The 24,363-nt window shown below is 49.7% G+C and overlaps 2 protein-coding genes across 3 annotated transcripts in view; both read left to right on the top strand.

Annotated features, from left to right (window-relative positions):
* Positions 1-874: 874 nt before the first annotated feature.
* On the top strand, positions 875-11,326 carry txnl1 (thioredoxin-like 1). 2 transcript variants are annotated; one of them, XM_068752625.1, is made up of 8 exons: positions 875-1,125; positions 1,947-2,043; positions 2,379-2,552; positions 4,147-4,269; positions 4,664-4,733; positions 4,806-4,978; positions 10,491-10,595; positions 10,677-11,326. In XM_068752625.1, exons 1-8 carry the CDS (start codon positions 1,028-1,030, stop codon positions 10,704-10,706), a joined length of 870 nt encoding a protein of 289 aa, XP_068608726.1. In that variant the 5' UTR covers positions 875-1,027; the 3' UTR covers positions 10,707-11,326. The 2 variants fall into 2 exon arrangements, with proteins under 2 accessions (XP_068608726.1, XP_068608727.1); XM_068752626.1 differs by having other exon boundaries at positions 1,947-2,048; positions 2,432-2,552.
* A 1,050-nt stretch (positions 11,327-12,376) lies between these two features.
* nars1 (asparaginyl-tRNA synthetase 1) overlaps positions 12,377-24,363 on the top strand; it is a 25,141-nt gene continuing 13,154 nt past the window's right edge. Inside the window, exons 1-5 of the mRNA XM_068752824.1 lie at positions 12,377-12,510; positions 16,091-16,173; positions 16,248-16,313; positions 16,695-16,787; positions 16,860-16,949. Coding sequence (XP_068608925.1) covers positions 12,468-12,510; positions 16,091-16,173; positions 16,248-16,313; positions 16,695-16,787; positions 16,860-16,949 — 375 coding nt within the window. The 5' untranslated portion in view covers positions 12,377-12,467. The remainder of the gene's footprint in view (positions 12,511-16,090; positions 16,174-16,247; positions 16,314-16,694; positions 16,788-16,859; positions 16,950-24,363) is intronic.

The raw sequence follows: 24,363 nt of genomic DNA, 5'->3' as shown, positions 1-24,363 counted from the left end.
CAGAATAAAATATTAATACGATTTGCCAATTCTTCTGGAAGGAACTTATCACTGCACCAACATCACTGTCACATTGGTCTAGTTTTGTGGGAGATGTTTGTTGGAATAAAGTATGGCTGCTACTACCACATAAGTTTTATTTTCTTTTCTTTATGATGCTTTCAAGATGCTTCACAGGTTTTACCCAACTAATCATTATTTACAAAAGCTTAAAAAAGATATTGATGTGACCTGTACCTTTTGTGGTGATCAAAGAGAAACACTTCATCCAAAGTTACTTTGGAGTAAACTGCATGTACCTCCCTGATTTTACACTGAAATGGGAAAATGTCCTTTTTGGTTTTGTTAATCATGATTAAAAACCTCAACTTTTAGTTCTATTTAATACATGTGATTACTTTTTTTTCTTTTTTTTAACCAGGTACATTACGTTAATAATAATTTCCCTTTGGGATTAATAAAGTATTCCGAATAAATCAAAATTACGAAATAAAAAACCCGGCTTTTATTGATCTTTCTTTATCAATGTGAAACATTATACCCTTCTCATTTACTGAGCTGGAAATGGAGGATATTAGAACGCACCCTTTTGAATTGTTTTGCTTTAATATTGTGTCATTTTTCATTTATGTATCTTTATTGTATTTGTCTTCTCCCCTGGCGGCATTAAGTTACTGTTTTGTTGTATGCTCTTCAGTTTTACATTCAATAAAATAAAAAATAGAACGAAAGAAAGCGTCACTTCCTCATTCTGTTGATTTATATGAGTCGTATTTTAAAAACCTCCAGGGGGCAGCAGAATACAAGCATCTAAAATACCGAAAAGAAGAAGAACAGAAGCCCCGCCTTCTCCGGTGTCTATTGACCAATCGGGACTCGTTGTACCAGGAGTGTGGCTTTGAGAGGGTTGCTAGCTTGCTACTGACAAAAAGCTAAAAACACAACACTTTACATTTATCACGCTGTCCAGTTTCCGCTCGAAACATCAAGAGGGTCGCCAACTCGGGCCGCAGACGCAAACGTAGCCATGGTCGGTGTTAAAGTGATCGGGAGTGACCATGATTTACAGCCGGAGCTAGCGGCCGCCGGCTGCAGGCTCGCCGTCGTCAAGTTCACAATGGCCGGGTAAGCTAACTAAACCGAGTACGAGGCTTACGTTAGCCGGGCTTGCTATGTTTTAGTCACACGCTTAGCAAACATCCCGTAACCATATTTTATTGTGTTTGTTTTATTGCTGCGGACTCGACAGGTTTCTTAAGAGAGTGAGCTTAGCATGCTATCGTTAGCAGCTCGCTAAGTAGCTGTGCTGCTTCCGATGACGTAGCAGAATTACAGCAGCTCGGCTGGTGTTGTGATTTGTGATTAGCATGCTATCGTTAGCAGCTCGCTAAGTAGCTGTGCTGCTTCCGATGACGTAGCAGAATTACAGCAGCTCGGCTGGTGTTGTGATTTGTGATTAGCATGCTATCGTTAGCAGCTCGCTAAGTAGCTGTGCTGCTTCCGATGACGTAGCAGAATTACAGCAGCTCGGCTGGTGTTGTGATTTGTGATTAGCATGCTATCGTTAGCAGCTCGCTAAGTAGCTGTGCTGCTTCCGATGACGTAGCAGAATTACAGCAGCTCGGCTGGTGTTGTGATTTGTGATTAGCATGCTATCGTTAGCAGCTCGCTAAGTAGCTGTGCTGCTTCCGATGACGTAGCAGAATTACAGCAGCTCGGCTGGTGTTGTGATTTGTGATTCACCGGCGTGCGAGTCAAGCTTATAGTTTGACATTTCCTCAGCACGTTTTTGTTCCTTCTGCCGGTTCCGGTGTAACAGAAACTGAAACTAGTAAACTACCTTTGAAGGTTCACGTGTTTGATGTTTAACTGCTGCTGCTAATAATGGAATCCATCATGGCGTCAGTGTGTGCATTTCACGAACGCACTCTCCTCTGCTTCCTCAGGTGTCAGCCCTGCATCAGGATAGCTCCCGTTTTTAGCATGCTGAGTAATCAGTTCCCGCAGGTCGTCTTCCTTGAAGTGGACGTCCGCGTGTGTCAGGTGAGGTCAGTCTCCGTCTTTGAGGTTTCTCCAGTGATTGGTGCTCTGTGACAGCAGAATCAGAGTTCTATCGTTTTTTCTCAAAAACACGTTTGTTCGTTGTTTATTTCTTGAATAGCACCCGGAGTCGTTGCTGAACCGTGATTTTGTTTTGCCGTAATATTGAAGCTAGTTATTTATTTATGGAAAGAAAGAAACACTTTATTTGTCACATGTATCTATAAAAGGTACACACACAATACAATCAGCTGTTCATGCTAAACTAGAGACAGATGAGCTGCAAGCTTAGATTGAGGAAGGAGAAGTTTGACTTCATTCTTTGCTTTTTATCTCAGGCGACGGCAGCGGCCAACAACATCTCAGCCACACCAACGTTTTTGTTCTTCAGGAACAGGGTTCGCTTGGATCAGTACCAGGGGGCGGATGCCACGGGCCTGGAGGACAAAATCAAACAGCACACAGAGAACGACCCAGGAAACAGCGAGGACTCCGATATTCCAAAGGGATATGTGAGTGACGAGTCTGTTAATGATTTCAGTTCTCGGGATTTGTATCGAGTTTTAGAACGTCATCAAACAGCCTCCGAAGCCTTTTGACAGCGGTGCAGAACCTCATCAGAGCTCGGAGACGGGAATGAGTCACGGAGAATGAGTCATGGAGAATGAGTCATGGAGAATGAGTCACGGAGTCAGACGCAGCTGTGCTGATGAGCACGGCTTAGAATATTACAAGAAAGTCACTTTCCCGTGTTTCTACCAAAGCAGCGGAACAATCCTGCGTCGTTTGGGTCCGTCTGCAATCGCCTCCTGAGACGCGTCTGGAAGACATTCTCGTTTGTGCTACGTCACCTTGATAAAAACGTGCACAAGATGTGCGTGCGTCCCCCTAACCCTAGCCCTAGCCCTAGCCCTAACCCTAACCCATGCTCTGCGTCATTTTCCTCTTTGGTTTTGTGTTCCGGCGAAAATGAGCACAAATATTTTAGTGTGTGGTAAACCCCAGACGGTCTCCGTTCCTCCCCCCACCTGCCGGTCGGTCTCCGTTCCTCCCCTCACCTGCCGGTCGGTCTCCGTTCCTCCCCTCACCTGCCGGTCGATCTCCGTTCCTACCCTCACCTGCCGGTCGATCTCCGTTCCTACCCTCACCTGTGGTAACGAGCTTTGGGTAGTGAGCCAAAGAACGAGATCCCGGGTACAAGCGGCTGAAATGAGCTTCCTCCGTAGGGGGGCGGGGCTCTCCCTTAGAGACCGGGTGAGAAGCTCAGTCATCCGGGAGGAGCTCGGAGTAGAGCCGCTGCTCCTCCGCGTTGAGAGGAGCCAGATGAGGAGGCTCGGGCATCTATTCAGGATGCCTCCTGAACGCCTCCCTGGGGGGGTGTTCAGGGCACGTCCCACCGGGAGGAGACCACGGGGAAGACCCAGGACACGCTGGAGAGACTATGTCTCTCGGCTGGCCTGGGAACACCTCGGGATCCCCCCGGAAGAGCTAGAGGAAGTGGCCGGGGAGAGGGAAGTCTGGGTTTCCCTGCTTAGGCTGCTGCCCCCGCGACCCCCCCGGATAAGCGGATGAAGATGGATGGATGGATGGATGGATGGATGGATGGATGGATGGATGATTCAGAGCCGTGTGTGTGAATTGAGTCTCCCCATTTTGCTACCATTTCTGAGAGAGCTGTTTGAGACAGAAATGAGGGACGCTGTCCTGCAGCATCTGTTTGAGACAGAAATGAGGGACGCTGTCCTGCAGCATCTGTTTGAGACAGAAATGAGGGACGCTGTCCTGCAGCATCTGTGTGAGACAGAAATGAGGGACGCTGTCCTGCAGCATCTGTTTGAGACAGAAATGAGGGACGCTGTCCTGCAGCATCTGTTTGAGACAGAAATGAGGGACGCTGTCCTGCAGCATCTGTGTGAGACAGAAATGAGGGACGCTGTCCTGCAGCATCTGTTAGAGACAGAAATGAGGGACGCTGTCCTGCAGCATCTGTTTGAGACAGAAATGAGGGACGCTGTCCTGCAGCATCTGTTTGATATTTCTCTGCGTGAGGGTATCATATGTGACCTTTTAAGAAAGGCTGAGGAACTGACTTTTGTTTCATTCCAGATGGACCTCATGCCTTTTATCTACAAAGCCGGCTGCGAATGCCTCAATGAGAGCGAGGACTGCGGCTTCGATAATTGCCTCCTCAAAGACTCTTCCTGCTTGGAGTCCGACTGCGACGAACAGGTGCGAGTTCTTTCTCCCGTCACGGATGGACTGTAATCGGGCCGAATGAGCATGTGAGCAGAAAGAAGCCCGTCGTTCTCGAATCCGGAGCTCGATGTTTCCATGCTAGTTCTGAAGGATTCCAAACAGAACTGTACGTAACAGCGTGATCCAACGAGCACTCACAATGACTCCGGGGAAACGATAGTACTACTGGGTGTGTACTCTTTGGTCCAAAGGCTGCTTTGGATTGTTTTTATGTGAGTTCTTTTGGCTTTGGGCCGCTGTTTTGACCTTGAATGAACTCGTGTCCAGCATAAACAGAACAGCCTAGCTAATGTCGCCTTTCCTTATCTTAGCTTGGGACGCCGGCTCGTCTCTGATTGTCTCCTGTTTGCTCTTTCCTCCCAACTAGCTGCTGATAACGATCGCCTTCAACACGCCTGTGAAGCTCTTCTCCATGAAGCTACAGGCTTCGGACTCGGGTGAGTCGGTCGTGTTGTGTTACGCACCGGTGTGTTGCGCTGTCGTTAACGTGTCTCCTTCCTCCCGCTCAGCTCGATGCCCTAAGGAGATCAAGGTCTTCATCAATCTCCCTCACTCGATGGGTTTCGATGACGCCGAGCGGTACGAAGCCACTCAGTCTCTGGAGCTGTCGGAGGAAGACTACAAAGACGAAGGTCTTATTCCTCTGCGCTACGTCAAGTTTCAGAATGTGCAGAGTGTTACGGTAAGGATTGGGAGCGGGCAGCGGGGCGCAGCGGCATTCAGGGCCCCCTCTGGGGCAGCTTCTAGATAAACCAGGACGCGGTTTAGTGGTGTGGCTTCAGAGGAGGCTGCTTCCCTCTAAAGGGAATAAGGGCAATAGTTTAAACAACGATGCTCTTGGAAGTGGACCGTCGTCAGTAGAGAGTTTACACGCCTGATTTGTGCAGGCGTCTCTCGAAAGCATGAAACTATTCCAGTTCCTTACAGGACAGGACTTTAGCAGGCTCCAATTCCAGAAGCAGCGTTCATCACATCCGTAACATTTCTGTGGGAATTGAGATTTGGGTCTAACCTGCAAGTCTGGTTGGTTCGTTTGGAACAGGGCTGATGGAGACATGTCATGTTGCCCAGGGCAACCTGACAATTAAGTCGTATAAATGTATAAACCAAAGGTGCATAGTGCAGTACTCCACTATATTTTCATGATAAGTCATGATCAGTTGATTCACCAGGAAAGGAAGTAGCTCCATTTTCACCAGATACAAATCTAAAGCAGCGTTTAATAGTACCGTATTTTCACGACCTTATGACGCACCTGGTGATTCGGCGCAGTCTCATTAACAGCTGATTTTACAGTATTTCAAACGTACAAAGGACGCGCGGATCGAAAGGCGCCGGCATGATAGGTGCGCAAAATAAAGCAGGAGCAAAACTGAGTTTGGTACTCACATCTTTAATCGTCATCAATCAAACAAGCATACTAGTACGCGTTTTAAAAAATAGAGCCGGAGCAAAACAGAGTCATTAATCAAACCCATCAAAGTCCTCATCCTCTGTTTCTGTAGTGAACAGCTGCGCTAGATCTCCGTCAAGCATGCCGGCCTCTTTCTTCACTGTCAGAGTCTCTTTCCGTGCCGTGCGGCGGCTCGGAAATGAAGCCGGCTTCACAGAACAACGATGCTAGCAGACAGTTAGCCGAAGCAGCTACAATCCAGTCAAACGGTGGCGCTGCGCTGCCTTCCACTCTGAGTGGAACTGTGTTCTCCTTCTGTCGTCCAGCGCTCCCACGCAGCCCGCAGTTTAACGTTGAACGGTTGGAGTTCTTTGGTTAATCTACCGGGGATGATGCTGACAAGCTAGCTTGCTAGTTAGCCCGTTAGCGCGTTAGCTAGCTTCACTCCGGTTTAGACCGTATCGGTGAGATCGCCGCGCACTGAGTTGCCGATCGCAGGAGCCGAGTTGCTGCAGGTCTTCTTCTTGCTTCCTCCTCTTCCTCCATGGATTCATTAATGCTGGATTCTCTCTCCGCTGCTCTATTCCCGTGTTCTGCTGCGGGACCGACAGCCACTTCGTCAGCACGCCATAATAGTTTACTATGGTGAAGCGCATCGGCACGTATCACTCCGCCAGGCGCCTGACTGAGTCCGCCTTACAACAACAAATAGGCCGCGCGGACCAATGGACGCGCGGCACATTTTGAAAAAAATCTAAGACTTTTAGGCGCGTCCTATGGGTGTGAAAATACGGTACTACGTGTAATAATGACCCATCATATGTCATTATAAGAGTATTTCTACTTTTGATACCTTCGTAATCATTAGTGACTGATTCCTAAAATACTACAATAGATTCAAGGCACCTGAATGAGAGCTTCTGATTGGCTAGTTAAATCTTCACAATGTGGAGGAAAGTATCAGGAGGGGGACGGCTTAGAGACAGTGGTGAGGACAGCCATGATGGACGGCTCAGAGACAGTGGTGAGGACAGCCATGATGGACGGCTCAGAGACAGTGGTGAGGACAGCCATGATGGATGGCTCAGAGACAGTGGTGAGGACAGCAAGATGGACGGCTTAGAGACAGTGGTGAGGACAGCCATGATGGACGGCTCAGAGACAGTGGTGAGGACAGACATGATGGACGGCTTAGAGACAGTGGTGAGGACAGACATGATGGACGGCTCAGAGACAGTGGTGAGGACAGACATGATGGACGGCTTAGAGACAGTGGTGAGGACAGCCATGATGGATGGCTGAGAGACAGTGGTGAGGACAGCCATGATGGACGGCTCAGAGACAGTGGTGAGGACAGCCATGATGGACGGCTCAGAGACAGTGGTGAGGACAGCCATGATGGATGGCTCAGAGACAGTGGTGAGGACAGCAAGATGGACGGCTTAGAGACAGTGGTGAGGACAGCCATGATGGACGGCTCAGAGACAGTGGTGAGGACAGACATGATGGACGGCTTAGAGACAGTGGTGAGGACAGACATGATGGACGGCTCAGAGACAGTGGTGAGGACAGACATGATGGACGGCTTAGAGACAGTGGTGAGGACAGCCATGATGGATGGCTGAGAGACAGTGGTGAGGACAGCCATGATGGATGGCTGAGAGACAGTGGTGAGGACAGCCATGATGGACGGCTCAGAGACAGTGGTGAGGACAGCCATGATGGATGGCTTAGAGACAGTGTCTCTGAGCTAAAGACAGGAGGCGGAGCTAGAAGTGGAGGAGATGAAGATGCTGAGGTTCTCCTTGGGAGTGTCCAGGTTGGACAGGATTAGAAATGAGACAATAAGAGGGACAGTGAAGGTTAGACGTTTTGGAGACAAGGTCAGGGTGAAGTGGAGAAAGTTGATTTGCTGTGGCGACCCCTGGCGGGAAAAGCCGGGAGGACAGAAGTCGTGTCTGTTTGCGAGACTAATATGGTGGACACAGGTTGAATGTCTTTGTGTGTTTGTTTGTGTAGTTGAATGTCTTTGTGTGTTTCTTTGTGCAGTATAATGTTTTTGTGTGTTTATTTGTGTAGTTGAATGTCTTTGTGTGTTTGTTTGTGTAGTTGAATGGCTTTGTTTGTGTAGTTGAATGGCTTTGTGTGTTTGTTTGTGTAGTTGAATGTCTTTGTGTGTTTATTTGTGTAGTTGAATGTCTTTGTGTGTTTCTTTGTGCAGTATAATGTTTTTGTGTGTTTATTTGTGTAGTTGAATGTCTTTGTGTGTTTGTTTGTGTAGTTGAATGGCTTTGTTTGTGTAGTTGAATGGCTTTGTGTGTTTGTTTGTGTAGTTGAATGGCTTTGTGTGTTTGTTTGTGTAGTTGAATGTCTTTGTGTGTTTGTTTGTGTAGTTGAATGGCTTTGTGTGTTTGTTTGTGTAGTTGAATGGCTTTGTGTGTTTGTTTGTGTAGTTGAATGTCTTTGTGTGTTTGTTTGTGTAGTTGAATGTCTTTGTGTGTTTATTTGTGTAGTTGAATGTCTTTGTGTGTTTCTTTGTGCAGTATAATGTTTTTGTGTGTTTATTTGTGTAGTTGAATGTCTTTGTGTGTTTGTTTGTGTAGTTGAATGGCTTTGTTTGTGTAGTTGAATGGCTTTGTGTGTTTGTTTGTGTAGTTGAATGGCTTTGTGTGTTTGTTTGTGTAGTTGAATGGCTTTGTGTGTTTGTTTGTGTAGTTGAATGTCTTTGTGTGTTTGTTTGTGTAGTTGAATGTCTTTGTGTGTTTATTTGTGTAGTTGAATGTCTTTGTGTGTTTCTTTGTGCAGTATAATGTTTTTGTGTGTTTATTTGTGTAGTTGAATGTCTTTGTGTGTTTGTTTGTGTAGTTGAATGTCTTTGTGTGTGTGTTTGTGTAGTTGAATGTTTTTGTGTGTTTATTTGTGTAGTTGAATGTCTTTGTGTGTGTGTTTGTGTAGTTGAATGACTTTGTGTGTTTATTTGTGTAGTTGAATGTCTTTGTGTGTTTCTTTGTGCAGTATAATGTTTTTGTGTGTTTATTTGTGTAGTTGAATGTCTTTGTGTGTTTGTTTGTGTAGTTGAATGGCTTTGTGTGTGTGTTTGTGTAGTTGAATGACTTTGTGTGTGTGTTTGTGTAGTTGAATGTCTTTGTGTGTTTGTTTGTGTAGTTGAATGTCTTTGTGTGTTTCTTTGTGCAGTATAATGTCTTTGTGTGTTTCTTTGTGCAGTATAATGGCTTTGTGTGTGTGTTTGTGTAGTTGAATGGCTTTGTGTGTGTGTCTGTGTAGTTGAATGTCTTTGTGTGTTTGTTTGTGTAGTTGAATGTCTTTGTGTGTTTCTTTGTGCAGTATAATGTTTTTGTGTGTTTATTTGTGTAGTTGAATGTCTTTGTGTGTTTCTTTGTGCGGTATAATGTTTTTGTGTTTGTGTAGTTGAATGTCTTTGTGTGTTTCTTTGTGCAGTATAATGTCTTTGTGTGTTTCTTTGTGCAGTATAATGTTTTTGTGTGTTTATTTGTGTAGTTGAATGTCTTTGTGTGTTTGTTTGTGTAGTTGAATGTCTTTGTGTGTTTCTTTGTGCAGTATAATGTCTTTGTGTGTTTCTTTGTGCAGTATAATGGCTTTGTGTGTGTGTTTGTGTAGTTGAATGGCTTTGTGTGTGTGTCTGTGTAGTTGAATGTCTTTGTGTGTTTGTTTGTGTAGTTGAATGTCTTTGTGTGTTTCTTTGTGCAGTATAATGTTTTTGTGTGTTTCTTTGTGTAGTTGAATGTCTTTGTGTGTTTCTTTGTGCAGTATAATGTTTTTGTGTGTGTGTTTGTGTAGTTGAATGTCTTTGTGTGTTTGTTTGTGTAGTTGAATGTCTTTGTGTGTTTCTTTGTGCAGTATAATGTTTTTGTGTGTTTGTTTGTGTAGTTGAATGTCTTTGTGTGTTTGTTTGTGTAGTTGAATGTCTTTGTGTGTTTCTTTGTGCAGTATAATGTTTTTGTGTGTTTATTTGTGTAGTTGAATGTCTTTGTGTGTTTCTTTGTGCAGTATAATGTTTTTGTGTGTTTATTTGTGTAGTTGAATGTGTTTGTGTGTTTCTTTGTGTAGTTGAATGTCTTTGTGTGTTTCTTTGTGCAGTATAATGTTTTTGTGTGTGTGTTTGTGTAGTTGAATGTCTTTGTGTGTTTGTTTGTGTAGTTGAATGTCTTTGTGTGTGTGTTTGTGTAGTTGAATGTCTTTGTGTGTTTATTTGTGCAGTATAATGTTTTTGTGTGTTTCTTTGTGCAGTATAATGTTTTTGTGTGTTTGTTTGTGTAGTTGAATGTCTTTGTGTGTTTCTTTGTGCAGTATAATGTTTTTGTGTGTGTGTTTGTGTAGTTGAATGTCTTTGTGTGTTTCTTTGTGCAGTATAATGTTTTTGTGTGTGTGTTTGTGTAGTTGAATGTCTTTGCGTGTTTCTTTGTGCAGTATAATGTTTTTGTGTGTGTGTTTGTGTAGTTGAATGTCTTTGTGTGTTTGTTTGTGTAGTTGAATGTCTTTGTGTGTTTCTTTGTGCAGTATAATGTCTTTGTGTGTTTCTTTGTGCAGTATAATGTCTTTGTGTGTTTATTTGTGTAGTTGAATGTCTTTGTGTGTTTCTTTGTGCAGTATAATGTTTTTGTGTGTGTGTTTGTGTAGTTGAATGTCTTTGTGTGTTTGTTTGTGTAGTTGAATGTCTTTGTGTGTTTCTTTGTGCAGTATAATGTTTTTGTGTGTTTATTTGTGTAGTTGAATGTCTTTGTGTGTTTCTTTGTGTATCAGCGTATTTTCTTCTCACCAGTTGTTTGTCAAATCAAACCAAGGCGACGAGGAGACGACCAAAATCAACTACCTGACGTTCATCGGTACTCCGGTGCAGGCCACCAAGATGGGCGACTTCAAACGGGTACGGAACACTTCACACGGCCTCCGGGCAGCAAGGGGGCGCTGCGCTCGCAGGTGATGACTTCCTGTGGTTGCTGTGTAGGTTGTGGGAAAGAAGGGGGAGAGCCACTGAGCGGGGGAGTGGAGGGGAGGATGAGGAGACGCACCGAGGCCACGCCTCCAGCTGACCTCCTCGGGCTCTGGGTCGATTCTCCGTCTGAGAGTCGCTCTGTAATCCTTCATTTGGCTTCAGGAACCGACGCTAACAACCAGAGAAACAAGGAAAACACTTACAGGATTCTGAATGAGGGAAACGGGACTAAAATCGAAGACGCCTTATAGATTTAAAACGTTGGTTAATTCTACCTTTGGTATCCCACCTGTCCAATCAGGGCATTCCATCCTGAAAACGCCGTTTCTTTGTTACTGTCGGCTCTTTTTTGGCTTTTAGCACCATTATCTCATCTTTCCATACTTCCTGTAAGATAATAAAAGTAACTATATATATATATATTTATATATATATATGTGTGTACGTACGTGCAGGTAGGTAACCTTGTGTGGGGAATAAGAATCAAAACCAAAACAAATCTAATTAAAATGGGTGAATTGACAGCTTTGTTGTCAATAAGTTCAGGTTGTGAGATACTGGCTATTTGGAGAAACTTTGCAGCAAAGAACATGTCCTCGTGTAAATTGATTTTGATAGATTGGGTGTTTGTGAATTGCAATAAAATTCTTGCTACCACTTCCTGTTTGTCCTTTGTTGTTCTTCACTTAGCCATATGTTTGATTTGCTAAAATGAATGATTGACTTGATGATTGGTGTCATTCTTGTAAATCACGTCTGGATGAATATTCCCCTCCATAAAGGAGGTTATGTTTTTGGGGGGTTGTCCATTAGCTGGATTACTGAAATCTCAAAAACATGAATCTGAACATGGCTCTTTGTCTAACTTAGATCCCTTTGCATTTTGAGAGAGATCCAGATGCCCCCCATGGATGAAAAAAAAAAACAGACTTTCCAATTTACTTGTAATTTTTCTTTTTTTTTTTAAATATCTTGTAAAATATGGATTCAACTCACTCACCAAAAATCACGGTGGTAGATGGGTCCGAGATGAACCGTCATGCAGAATGTCTGTCTGTTAGCGAGGCCGAACCTTCTGGAGGGATCCTGATGACATCCTCAGGAATGTTGGGAATGTGAACAGGAACATTCATTTCTAAGTGATCCAGAGGATCCGGGATCACTTTCAAGTGTTTGTTAACATTGCAGTCAACGGAGCTTCAGAATGTGTTCCTCAATATCTCGGTTGATTATTGACCGATGTTTATGGAATGTGACTCAGTCATGGGGGGGCGGGGCCTCTAGCTCACCAGCGAATTTCACCTGGATTGGATTTTGATTGCGGATCCTGTCGCGATACAAAGCAATCCAGATCTTCCCATTTACTTACAATGGAGCCACTTTGACTTTTCGTGTTGGTGCATAAAGACAGCAAGAACAATGTAGAACCTTCCGGTGCTGATCCGGATCACCGTGTGGACGGTGGAGACCCAGTTAGGAGGGGGGCGAGCTGCTTGGGGGAGGTCTGCGCTCTCTGAGCGCCTAACTCGGTGTAATATTTGGGTCACTTTGTTTTTGGTAAAACATGAAACGCTTGCATTTCGTCATCGCTACGTTTTATCGCTTGTGAACTGACAAGCGTATCCACCAATCGGTTTGTTTTGTCGTGGATGTGACGTCATCTCACCCGCCAATCAGCGCTGGTGACAGTCGAGCTACTTCCTGCTCTGTTTGGAAGACCGGCTCCTCGGCTGACGTCCTGCGGTGACAGCGTTCGCATTTCTCGGCCTCTATTCGACGGAAAGTGGGCGCTCGTGTGCTTACATGGCGGCGGAGATAACGGCAGCGGTGGCGCAAGTGTCAGTGGGTAAGGAAGACGTTATCTAAGCTAACCGTTAGCTTAGCAGGCCCAACCCCCCAGAGACGTGTGACTGCAATGTTGCGTCAGTTGCTGTGGCGCTAGCAGTTAGCATCATCGCTAACTTTGATATCGTTCTTTGATTTCCAGTTTCGATATAAAGTCATAGAGATGCGGCTATTCTATATTATATATATATACATTATATTATTATATTATTATATTGAGAACGTAAATATGCTGAAGCCAGGTCCAGAAGTCTGAAGGCTAATATTTAGCTATTACAGGTCGCTAGCTACACCGCTCATAAATAGAATGTCATTCTTTAGATAAGCTTAATTTGCGTTCGGTTTAATTTTAACAGTTGCTAAATTCATTGACTCGCATTAAAAAATTAAAACAATATATATATATTCATAAAATTCATGAAATAGTTTCTTATACTTTTCCTTTGAACATTCTTCAGTATTTCATTCAAATTTAGCCCACAAAAACCAAAATAAGCATCCTTTGGGTAGAAAAATAAAATCCGAATTAACACAGCAGTCATGCATATATAAGAAACAATTTTATGAATTCTTTCAAAGGTTTCAAAAGTAATCAAAAATATATACAATAACATTTTAGCAGCTGTTTCTCCTGAAACCAGAGACCTGCTGGTGGAACCAGGAATTGCAGAAGTGTATACCGGAAAAGAGGTTAGCTCAGAAGTGGGACATTGAGAGGACAGACGAGAGTAGACAGGAGGACAGGGAGAGGAGACGCAAGGTAAAGGTAGAGGTGGCAAAGGTCAAAGTGAGGTCATATGATGACCTGTATGCAGGTTAGATAGTAAAGAGGGAGAGAAGGATCTGAACAGGCTGGACAGACAGAGAGACAGAGACAGGAAGGATGTTCAGCATGTTAGTGATGAAGAGTAGAGACAGGAAGGATGTTCTGCATGTTAGTGATGAAGAGTAGAGACAGGAAGGATGTTCTGCATGTTAGTGATGAAGAGTAGAGACAGGAAGGATGTTCAGCATGTCAGAGTGATGAAGAGTAGAGACAGGAAGGATGTTCAGCATGTTAGAGTGATGAAGAGTAGAGACAGGAAGGATGTTCAGCATGTTAGTGATGAAGAGTAGAGACAGGAAGGATGTTCAGCATGTTAGTGATGAAGAGGAGAGACAGGAAGGATGTTCAGCATGTTAGTGGTGAAGAGTAGAGACAGGAAGGATGTTCAGCATGTTAGAGTGATGAAGAGTAGAGACAGGAAGGATGTTCAGCATGTTAGTGATGAAGAGTAGAGACAGGAAGGATGTTCAGCATGTTAGTGATGAAGAGTAGAGACAGGAAGGATGTTCAGCATGTTAGAGTGATGAAGAGTAGAGACAGGAAGGATGTTCAGCATGTTAGAGTGATGAAGAGTAGAGACAGGAAGGATGTTCAGCATGTTAGAGTGATGAAGAGTAGAGACAGGAAGGATGTTCAGCATGTTAGAGTGATGAAGAGTAGAGACAGGAAGGATGTTCAGCATGTTAGTGATGAAGAGTAGAGACAGGAAGGATGTTCAGCATGTTAGTGATGAAGAGTAGAGACAGGAAGGATGTTCAGCATGTTAGAGTGATGAAGAGTAGAGACAGGAAGGATGTTCAGCATGTTAGTGATGAAGAGTAGAGACAGGAAGGATGTTCAGCATGTTAGTGATGAAGAGTACGGTGGGAGGAGTGCAAGGAGGGTCTCCAACAGTTAACAGGTATCACGATACAAACCATCGTTCAGAAACTTGTACTTCTCCTCCAAGGTTGATTGATCTTCAGTGGTTTTTGAAGAAACCCTGACCTCAGACATGTCGTTTATTTGGATGCATTGATGTGATTTTTCTTTATCGTTTTGCAAGTCATGTATGATTCCTTCTTGTTCACCTGAAGTTTACCTGAGTTCATTCGTCATAGCATGATTTGGTGGGAGTGTAAGTGTCCGCCTGACGCGACACGTCACGTGACGGGGGCGAAGCTGCATGCCCCGGAACATGTATAGCACCGCATATAAAGCCGGAAGAGTTCGGCCAGTGAGGGGGCGTGACGAACAGCTGTCAGCACGGCAAATGCCGAGAAAGGGACATATTGAACGATTAGCGCGTCAGACACCGCTAAAATCCCGACGCCAGCGAAGAGCGCCAACGAGACCTTAGGAGTTTGACCCTTAGTTTGACTCTTGGTACGCAGAGCGAGGTGTGTCCGGGACAATGTGCTGCACCCTGTAATCTGTCCGTTATGATGAAATGCAGTATACGCTGACGAGTGGTTATGTTTTTTGTTTGATGATTTAGTTCACGGTGCTTGAATAAAGTACGTAAGCAACTACACCCGTTGGTGACTCCCTGCACTTATTTCGACGCCGAGGGCTGCAACAAAGACTGTATATAAACTATAGGGGAATAAGGCTGATGAGTTGTACGATGAAGTTATGGGAAAAGGTGTTTGAGGCTAAACCAAGGACAGAAGTAAGTATTTGTGAGCAGCAGTATGGCTTTATGCTGATGAAGAGTACCACAGACGCAACGTTAGCGTTGAGGCTAGCAATGGAGAAGTACAGGGAAGGTCAGGAGGAGCTGCATTGTGTCTTTGTAGATCTAGAGAAAGCCTAGGACAGGGTGTTCAGAGAGGAGCTGTGGTACTGCATGAGGTACTGTAGTACTGCATGAGGTACTGTGGTACTGCATGAGGTGCTGTGGTACTGCATGAGTACATCTGGAGTGGCAGAGAAGTATGTCAGAGTACTTCAGGACATGTATGACAGCAGTGAAGTGTGCAGCAGGAGCAACAGGGGAGTTTAGTGTAGAGGTGGGATGCACCAGGGATCAACTCTGAGCCCCTTTTTGTTGCCATGGTGATGGACAGACTAACAGATGAGGTGAGACAGGAAGCTCCTCTGAATATGATGTTTGCAGATGACATTGTGATCTGCAGGTAGAGGAGAATCTAGAGAAGTGGAGGTCTGCTCTAGAAAAGAGAGGGATGAAGGTGAGCAGGAGTAAAACAGAGTACATGTGTGTACATGAGAAGGTCCCAGGGGGGACAGTGAAGCTACAAGGAAGAGACGTAAAGAAGGGAGAGGACTTCAGGTACCTCGGGTCAACAGAGCAGAGTGATGGAGAGAATGTGGAAAGGAGGTGAAGAATCATGTGCAGGCAGGCTGGAACGGGGGGAAGAGAGTATCAGGTGTGCTCTGTGATAGGACGAAGGGACAGGTCTACAAGACAGTGGTGAGGACAGCCATGATGGACGGCTCAGAGACAGTGGTGGGGACAGCCACGATGGACGGCTTAGAGACAGTGGTGAGGACAGCCATGATGGACGGCTCAGAGACAGTGGTGAGGACAGCCATGATGGACGGCTCAGAGACAGTGGTGAGGACAGACATGATGGACGGCTCAGAGACAGTGGTGGGGACAGCCACGATGGACGGCTTAGAGACAGTGTCTCTGAGGAGAAGACAGGAGGGTGAGGAGGACAACCTTGACTTGCTGTGGCGACGCCCCATGGTCCAAGCCGAAGGTGACGGTTGTCGTTTCTCTGCGTCTTTTAAATCCTCTCTCTGTTCTCAGGTGAGCTTTATGTGTCGGACAAATGTGGCAGCGACCAGGACGGAGACGGCACGGAGCAAAAGCCCTTCAGAAGTCCCCTGAAGGTGAACCCGTCCTCGTGGGGGTCGCGGCGCCGGTTGGCTCTAAATGTTCTCATGATCTGTGTCGTTCCTCTCAGGCTCTGCTGTTTGCTGGGAAGGAGCCGTTCCCCACCCTCTACGTAGAGTCGCAGAAGGAAGGCCAGGTTGGTTGAAAAGGTTCTTCTTCTTCGTGGAGTTTCATTTTTAATCTCATGTCGATGGGAAAGGATGAGAAATGAGTTGGACCTCATAACGCCTTGTGCACCGTCTGTGGATCCGTGGTGTTTCTCGTGTTTTATTTCTCTTTTTGTCTGATCTGATTCGATCTTGAAATGTTCATCCGGTTTTGTGGAGCGATAGATTTTGTTTGAAACAGGATCGGATCTGGGGGCTTTGTTTTCAGCGTGCGCTGCTGCAGGTTTGTAGTTCAGACCCACAGGGTTGAGGGAGGAGCTCGTTTAACTTCATCACCAGCGCTGTTCAGAGCTAGCAGGGCGGACTCATGGAACCCGTCTCTGTTTATTACTCACCCTGGTCTTCCTCAGCGGTGGGCAGTGATTTCAAAGACGCAGATGAAGAACTCAAAGAAGGCCTTTAACCGTGAGCAGATGAAAACCGATGCCAAAGACAAGAAGGAGGTGGGTGTCGCGTCGTTCCCGCCGGTGCTTGGGAATGAGACGTAGCTTGTTATCGCCGTGTCTGCTGTGCAGGCAGAGGCCAGCGAGAGGCGAGAGAAGAATCTCGACGAAGCCAAGAAGGTCATCATTGAGAAGGACCCCGGTCTGCCTGAGCCTGAAGCGGTGAGTCGCACCTTTCGTCGGTTTCCTGCTCTCAAATGGGTGTGAATAACCGATAAAGTGGGAACAGTTCATTTTAATGCCATGTTTACCTTTTTACATTTTTATCTGTTGCCTTATGTTGTGCCAGAGAGACTTTTAATAGCCGGATATGCTTAGTCATGTTTGAAGTATAATCTTTGTAAACCAGGCGGTGAATATTTTACTTGACGAGTATTTTTGTTAATATTAGCGAAACACAACGGATACCTGATGAAACCAAACATTTAGCGTCAGACCTTTGTGGGGATTCTACGTATGGGGCCGAGTCGGTCCTCGTTAGAACCGACCCACGTATGGAGCCGAGTCGGTCCTCGTTAGAACCGACCCACGTATGGAGCCGAGTCGGTCCTCGTTAGAACCGACCCACGTATGGAGCCGAGTCGGTCCTCGTTAGAACTGACCCACGTATGGAGCCGAGTCGGTCCTCGTTAGAACTGACCCACGTATGGAGCCGAGTCGGTCCTCGTTAGAACTGACCCACGAATGGGGCCGAGTCGGTCCTCGTTAGAACTGACCCACGAATGGGGCCGAGTCGGTCCTCGTTAGAACCGACCCACGTATGGAGCCGAGTCGGTCCTCGTTAGAACCGACCCACGTATGGAGCCGAGTCGGTCCTCGTTAGAACCGACCCACGTATGGAGCCGAGTCGGTCCTCGTTAGAACCGACCCACGTATGGAGCCGAGTCGGTCCTCGTTAGAACTGACCCACGTATGGAGCCGAGTCGGTCCTCGTTAGAACTGACCCACGTATGGAGCCGAGTCGGTCCTCGTTAGAACTGACCCACGAATGGGGCCGAGTCGGTCCTCGTTAGAACTGACCCACGAATGGGGCCGAGTCGGTCCTCGTTAGAACTGACCCACGAATGGAGCCGAGTCGGTCCTCGTTAGAACTGACCCACGAATGGGGCCGAGTCGGTCCTCGTTAGAACCGACCCACGTATGGGGCCGAGTCGGTCCTCGTTAGAACCGACCCACGTATGGGGCCGAGTCGGTCCTCGTTAGAACCGACCCACGTATGGAGCCGAGTCGGTCCTCGTTAGAACCGACCCACGTATGGGGCCGAGTCGGTCCTCGTTAGAACCGACCCACGTATGGAGCCGAGTCGGTCCTCGTTAGAACCGACCCACGTATGGAGCCGAGTCGGTCCTCGTTAGAACTGACCCACGTATGGAGCCGAGTCGGTCCTCGTTAGAACTGACCCACGTATGGAGCCGAGTCGGTCCTCGTTAGAACTGACCCACGAATGGGGCCGAGTCGGTCCTCGTTAGAACCGACCCACGTATGGAGCCGAGTCGGTCCTCGTTAGAACCGACCCACGTATGGAGCCGAGTCGGTCCTCGTTAGAACCGACCCACGTATGGAGCCGAGTCGGTCCTCGTTAGAACTGACCCACGTATGGAGCCGAGTCGGTCCTCGTTAGAACTGACCCACGTATGGAGCCGAGTCGGTCCTCGTTAGAACTGACCCACGAATGGGGCCGAGTCGGTCCTCGTTAGAACTGACCCACGAATGGGGCCGAGTCGGTCCTCGTTAGAACTGACCCACGAATGGAGCCGAGTCGGTCCTCGTTAGAACTGACCCACGAATGGGGCCGAGTCGGTCCTCGTTAGAACCGACCCACGAATGGAGCCGAGTCGGTCCTCGTTAGAACCGACCCACGTATGGGGCCGAGTCGGTCCTCGTTAGAACCGACCCACGTATGGGGCCGAGTCGGTCCTCGTTAGAACCGACCCACGTATGGGGCCGAGTCGGTCCTCGTTAGAACCGACCCACGTATGGGGCCGAGTCGGTCCTCGTTAGAACCGACCCACGTATGGGGCCGAGTCGGTCCTCGTTAGAACTGACCCACGAATGGAGCCGAGTCGGTCCTCGTTAGAACCGACCCACGTATGGGGCCGAGTCGGTCCTCGTTAGAACTGACCCACGAATGGAGCCGAGTCGGTCCTCGTTAGAACTGACCCACGAATGGAGCCGAGTCGGTCCTCGTTAGAACTGACCCACGTATGGGGCCGAGTCGGTCCTCGTTAGAACTGACCCACGAATGGAGCCGAGTCGGTCCTCGTTAGAACTGACCCACGTATGGGGCCGAGTCGGTCCTCGTTAGAACTGACCCACGTATGGGGCCGAGTCGGTCCTCGTTAGAACTGACCCACGAATGGGGCCGAGTCGGTCCTCGTTAGAACTGACCCACGAATGGGGCCGAGTCGGTCCTCGTTAGAACTGACCCACGTATGGAGCCGAGTCGGTCCTCGTTAGAACCGACCCACGAATGGAGCCGAGTCGGTCCTCGTTAGAACCGACCCACGTATGGAGCCGAGTCGGTCCTCGTTAGAACCGGCCCACGAATGGGGCCGAGTCGGTCCTCGTTAGAACCGGCCCACGAATGGGGCCGAGTCGGTCCTCGTTAGAACCGACCCACGAATGGAGCCGAGTCGGTCCTCGTTAGAACTGGCCCACGTATGGGGCCGAGTCGGTCCTCGTTAGAACTGACCCACGAATGGGGCCGAGTCGGTCCTCGTTAGAACCGACCCACGAATGGAGCCGAGTCGGTCCTCGTTAGAACCGACCCACGTATGGGGCCGAGTCGGTCCTCGTTAGAACTGACCCACGAATGGGGCCGAGTCGGTCCTCGTTAGAACTGACCCACGAATGGGGCCGAGTCGGTCCTCGTTAGAACTGACCCACGAATGGAGCCGAGTCGGTCCTCGTTAGAACTGACCCACGTATGGAGCCGAGTCGGTCCTCGTTAGAACTGACCCACGAATGGAGCCGAGTCGGTCCTCGTTAGAACTGACCCACGTATGGAGCCGAGTCGGTCCTCGTTAGAACTGACCCACGTATGGAGCCGAGTCGGTCCTCGTTAGAACTGACCCACGTATGGAGCCGAGTCGGTCCTCGTTAGAACCGACCCACGTATGGAGCCGAGTCGGTCCTCGTTAGAACTGACCCACGAATGGAGCCGAGTCGGTCCTCGTTAGAACTGACCCACGAATGGAGCCGAGTCGGTCCTCGTTAGAACTGACCCACGTATGGAGCCGAGTCGGTCCTCGTTAGAACTGACCCACGTATGGAGCCGAGTCGGTCCTCGTTAGAACTGACCCACGAATGGGGCCGAGTCGGTCCTCGTTAGAACTGACCCACGAATGGAGCCGAGTCGGTCCTCGTTAGAACTGACCCACGAATGGGGCCGAGTCGGTCCTCGTTAGAACCGACCCACGTATGGGGCCGAGTCGGTCCTCGTTAGAACCGACCCACGTATGGGGCCGAGTCGGTCCTCGTTAGAACTGACCCACGAATGGAGCCGAGTCGGTCCTCGTTAGAACTGACCCACGTATGGAGCCGAGTCGGTCCTCGTTAGAACTGACCCACGAATGGGGCCGAGTTGGTCCTCGTTAGAACTGACCCACGAATGGAGCCGAGTCGGTCCTCGTTAGAACCGACCCACGTATGGGGCCGAGTCGGTCCTCGTTAGAACCGACCCACGTATGGGGCCGAGTCGGTCCTCGTTAGAACCGACCCACGTATGGGGCCGAGTCGGTCCTCGTTAGAACCGACCCACGTATGGGGCCGAGTCGGTCCTCGTTAGAACCGACCCACGTATGGGGCCGAGTCGGTCCTCGTTAGAACTGACCCACGAATGGAGCCGAGTCGGTCCTCGTTAGAACCGACCCACGTATGGGGCCGAGTCGGTCCTCGTTAGAACTGACCCACGAATGGAGCCGAGTCGGTCCTCGTTAGAACTGACCCACGAATGGAGCCGAGTCGGTCCTCGTTAGAACTGACCCACGTATGGGGCCGAGTCGGTCCTCGTTAGAACTGACCCACGAATGGAGCCGAGTCGGTCCTCGTTAGAACTGACCCACGTATGGGGCCGAGTCGGTCCTCGTTAGAACTGACCCACGAATGGAGCCGAGTCGGTCCTCGTTAGAACTGACCCACGTATGGGGCCGAGTCGGTCCTCGTTAGAACTGACCCACGAATGGGGCCGAGTCGGTCCTCGTTAGAACCGACCCACGAATGGGGCCGAGTCGGTCCTCGTTAGAACCGACCCACGTATGGAGCCGAGTCGGTCCTCGTTAGAACCGACCCACGAATGGAGCCGAGTCGGTCCTCGTTAGAACCGACCCACGTATGGAGCCGAGTCGGTCCTCGTTAGAACCGGCCCACGAATGGGGCCGAGTCGGTCCTCGTTAGAACCGGCCCACGAATGGGGCCGAGTCGGTCCTCGTTAGAACTGACCCACGAATGGAGCCGAGTCGGTCCTCGTTAGAACTGACCCACGAATGGGGCCGAGTCGGTCCTCGTTAGAACCGACCCACGTATGGGGCCGAGTCGGTCCTCGTTAGAACCGACCCACGTATGGGGCCGAGTCGGTCCTCGTTAGAACTGACCCACGAATGGGGCCGAGTCGGTCCTCGTTAGAACTGACCCACGTATGGAGCCGAGTCGGTCCTCGTTAGAACTGACCCACGAATGGGGCCGAGTCGGTCCTCGTTAGAACTGACCCACGAATGGAGCCGAGTCGGTCCTCGTTAGAACCGACCCACGTATGGGGCCGAGTCGGTCCTCGTTAGAACCGACCCACGTATGGGGCCGAGTCGGTCCTCGTTAGAACCGACCCACGTATGGGGCCGAGTCGGTCCTCGTTAGAACCGACCCACGTATGGGGCCGAGTCGGTCCTCGTTAGAACCGACCCACGTATGGGGCCGAGTCGGTCCTCGTTAGAACTGACCCACGAATGGAGCCGAGTCGGTCCTCGTTAGAACCGACCCACGAATGGAGCCGAGTCGGTCCTCGTTAGAACTGACCCACGAATGGAGCCGAGTCGGTCCTCGTTAGAACTGACCCACGTATGGGGCCGAGTCGGTCCTCGTTAGAACTGACCCACGAATGGAGCCGAGTCGGTCCTCGTTAGAACTGACCCACGTATGGGGCCGAGTCGGTCCTCGTTAGAACTGACCCACGAATGGAGCCGAGTCGGTCCTCGTTAGAACTGACCCACGTATGGGGCCGAGTCGGTCCTCGTTAGAACTGACCCACGAATGGGGCCGAGTCGGTCCTCGTTAGAACTGACCCACGAATGGGGCCGAGTCGGTCCTCGTTAGAACCGACCCACGTATGGAGCCGAGTCGGTCCTCGTTAGAACCGACCCACGAATGGAGCCGAGTCGGTCCTCGTTAGAACCGACCCACGTATGGAGCCGAGTCGGTCCTCGTTAGAACCGGCCCACGAATGGGGCCGAGTCGGTCCTCGTTAGAACCGGCCCACGAATGGGGCCGAGTCGGTCCTCGTTAGAACCGGCCCACGAATGGAGCCGAGTCGGTCCTCGTTAGAACCGGCCCACGAATGGAGCCGAGTCGGTCCTCGTTAGAACCGGCCCACGTATGGGGCCGAGTCGGTCCTCGTTAGAACCGACCCACGAATGGAGCCGAGTCGGTCCTCGTTAGAACCGACCCACGTATGGGGCCGAGTCGGTCCTCGTTAGAACCGACCCACGAATGGGGCCGAGTCGGTCCTCGTTAGAACCGACCCACGAATGGGGCCGAGTCGGTCCTCGTTAGAACTGACCCACGAATGGAGCCGAGTCGGTCCTCGTTAGAACTGACCCACGTATGGAGCCGAGTCGGTCCTCGTTAGAACTGACCCACGAATGGAGCCGAGTCGGTCCTCGTTAGAACTGACCCACGTATGGAGCCGAGTCGGTCCTCGTTAGAACTGACCCACGAATGGAGCCGAGTCGGTCCTCGTTAGAACTGACCCACGTATGGAGCCGAGTCGGTCCTCGTTAGAACTGACCCACGTATGGAGCCGAGTCGGTCCTCGTTAGAACCGACCCACGTATGGAGCCGAGTCGGTCCTCGTTAGAACCGACCCACGTATGGAGCCGAGTCGGTCCTCGTTAGAACCGACCCACGAATGGAGCCGAGTCGGTCCTCGTTAGAACCGACCCACGAATGGAGCCGAGTCGGTCCTCGTTAGAACTGACCCACGTATGGAGCCGAGTCGGTCCTCGTTAGAACTGACCCACGTATGGAGCCGAGTCGGTCCTCGTTAGAACTGACCCACGAATGGGGCCGAGTCGGTCCTCGTTAGAACTGACCCACGAATGGAGCCGAGTCGGTCCTCGTTAGAACTGACCCACGAATGGGGCCGAGTCGGTCCTCGTTAGAACCGACCCACGTATGGGGCCGAGTCGGTCCTCGTTAGAACCGACCCACGTATGGGGCCGAGTCGGTCCTCGTTAGAACTGACCCACGTATGGAGCCGAGTCGGTCCTCGTTAGAACCGACCCACGTATGGGGCCGAGTCGGTCCTCGTTAGAACCGACCCACGAATGGAGCCGAGTCGGTCCTCGTTAGAACTGACCCACGTATGGAGCCGAGTCGGTCCTCGTTAGAACTGACCCACGAATGGGGCCGAGTCGGTCCTCGTTAGAACTGACCCACGAATGGAGCCGAGTCGGTCCTCGTTAGAACCGACCCACGTATGGGGCCGAGTCGGTCCTCGTTAGAACCGACCCACGTATGGGGCCGAGTCGGTCCTCGTTAGAACCGACCCACGTATGGGGCCGAGTCGGTCCTCGTTAGAACCGACCCACGTATGGGGCCGAGTCGGTCCTCGTTAGAACCGACCCACGTATGGGGCCGAGTCGGTCCTCGTTAGAACTGACCCACGAATGGAGCCGAGTCGGTCCTCGTTAGAACCGACCCACGTATGGGGCCGAGTCGGTCCTCGTTAGAACTGACCCACGAATGGGGCCGAGTCGGTCCTCGTTAGAACTGACCCACGAATGGAGCCGAGTCGGTCCTCGTTAGAACTGACCCACGTATGGGGCCGAGTCGGTCCTCGTTAGAACTGACCCACGAATGGAGCCGAGTCGGTCCTCGTTAGAACTGACCCACGTATGGGGCCGAGTCGGTCCTCGTTAGAACTGACCCACGAATGGAGCCGAGTCGGTCCTCGTTAGAACTGACCCACGTATGGGGCCGAGTCGGTCCTCGTTAGAACTGACCCACGAATGGGGCCGAGTCGGTCCTCGTTAGAACTGACCCACGAATGGGGCCGAGTCGGTCCTCGTTAGAACTGACCCACGTATGGAGCCGAGTCGGTCCTCGTTAGAACCGACCCACGTATGGAGCCGAGTCGGTCCTCGTTAGAACCGGCCCACGAATGGGGCCGAGTCGGTCCTCGTTAGAACCGGCCCACGAATGGGGCCGAGTCGGTCCTCGTTAGAACCGGCCCACGAATGGAGCCGAGTCGGTCCTCGTTAGAACCGACCCACGAATGGAGCCGAGTCGGTCCTCGTTAGAACTGGCCCACGTATGGGGCCGAGTCGGTCCTCGTTAGAACTGACCCACGAATGGAGCCGAGTCG

The sequence above is a fragment of the Brachionichthys hirsutus genome, chromosome 19 (genome assembly GCF_040956055.1).
Source record: "Brachionichthys hirsutus isolate HB-005 chromosome 19, CSIRO-AGI_Bhir_v1, whole genome shotgun sequence".
Classification (NCBI taxonomy): domain Eukaryota; kingdom Metazoa; phylum Chordata; class Actinopteri; order Lophiiformes; family Brachionichthyidae; genus Brachionichthys; species Brachionichthys hirsutus.
This window is presented reverse-complemented; position numbering and strand designations above follow the sequence as displayed.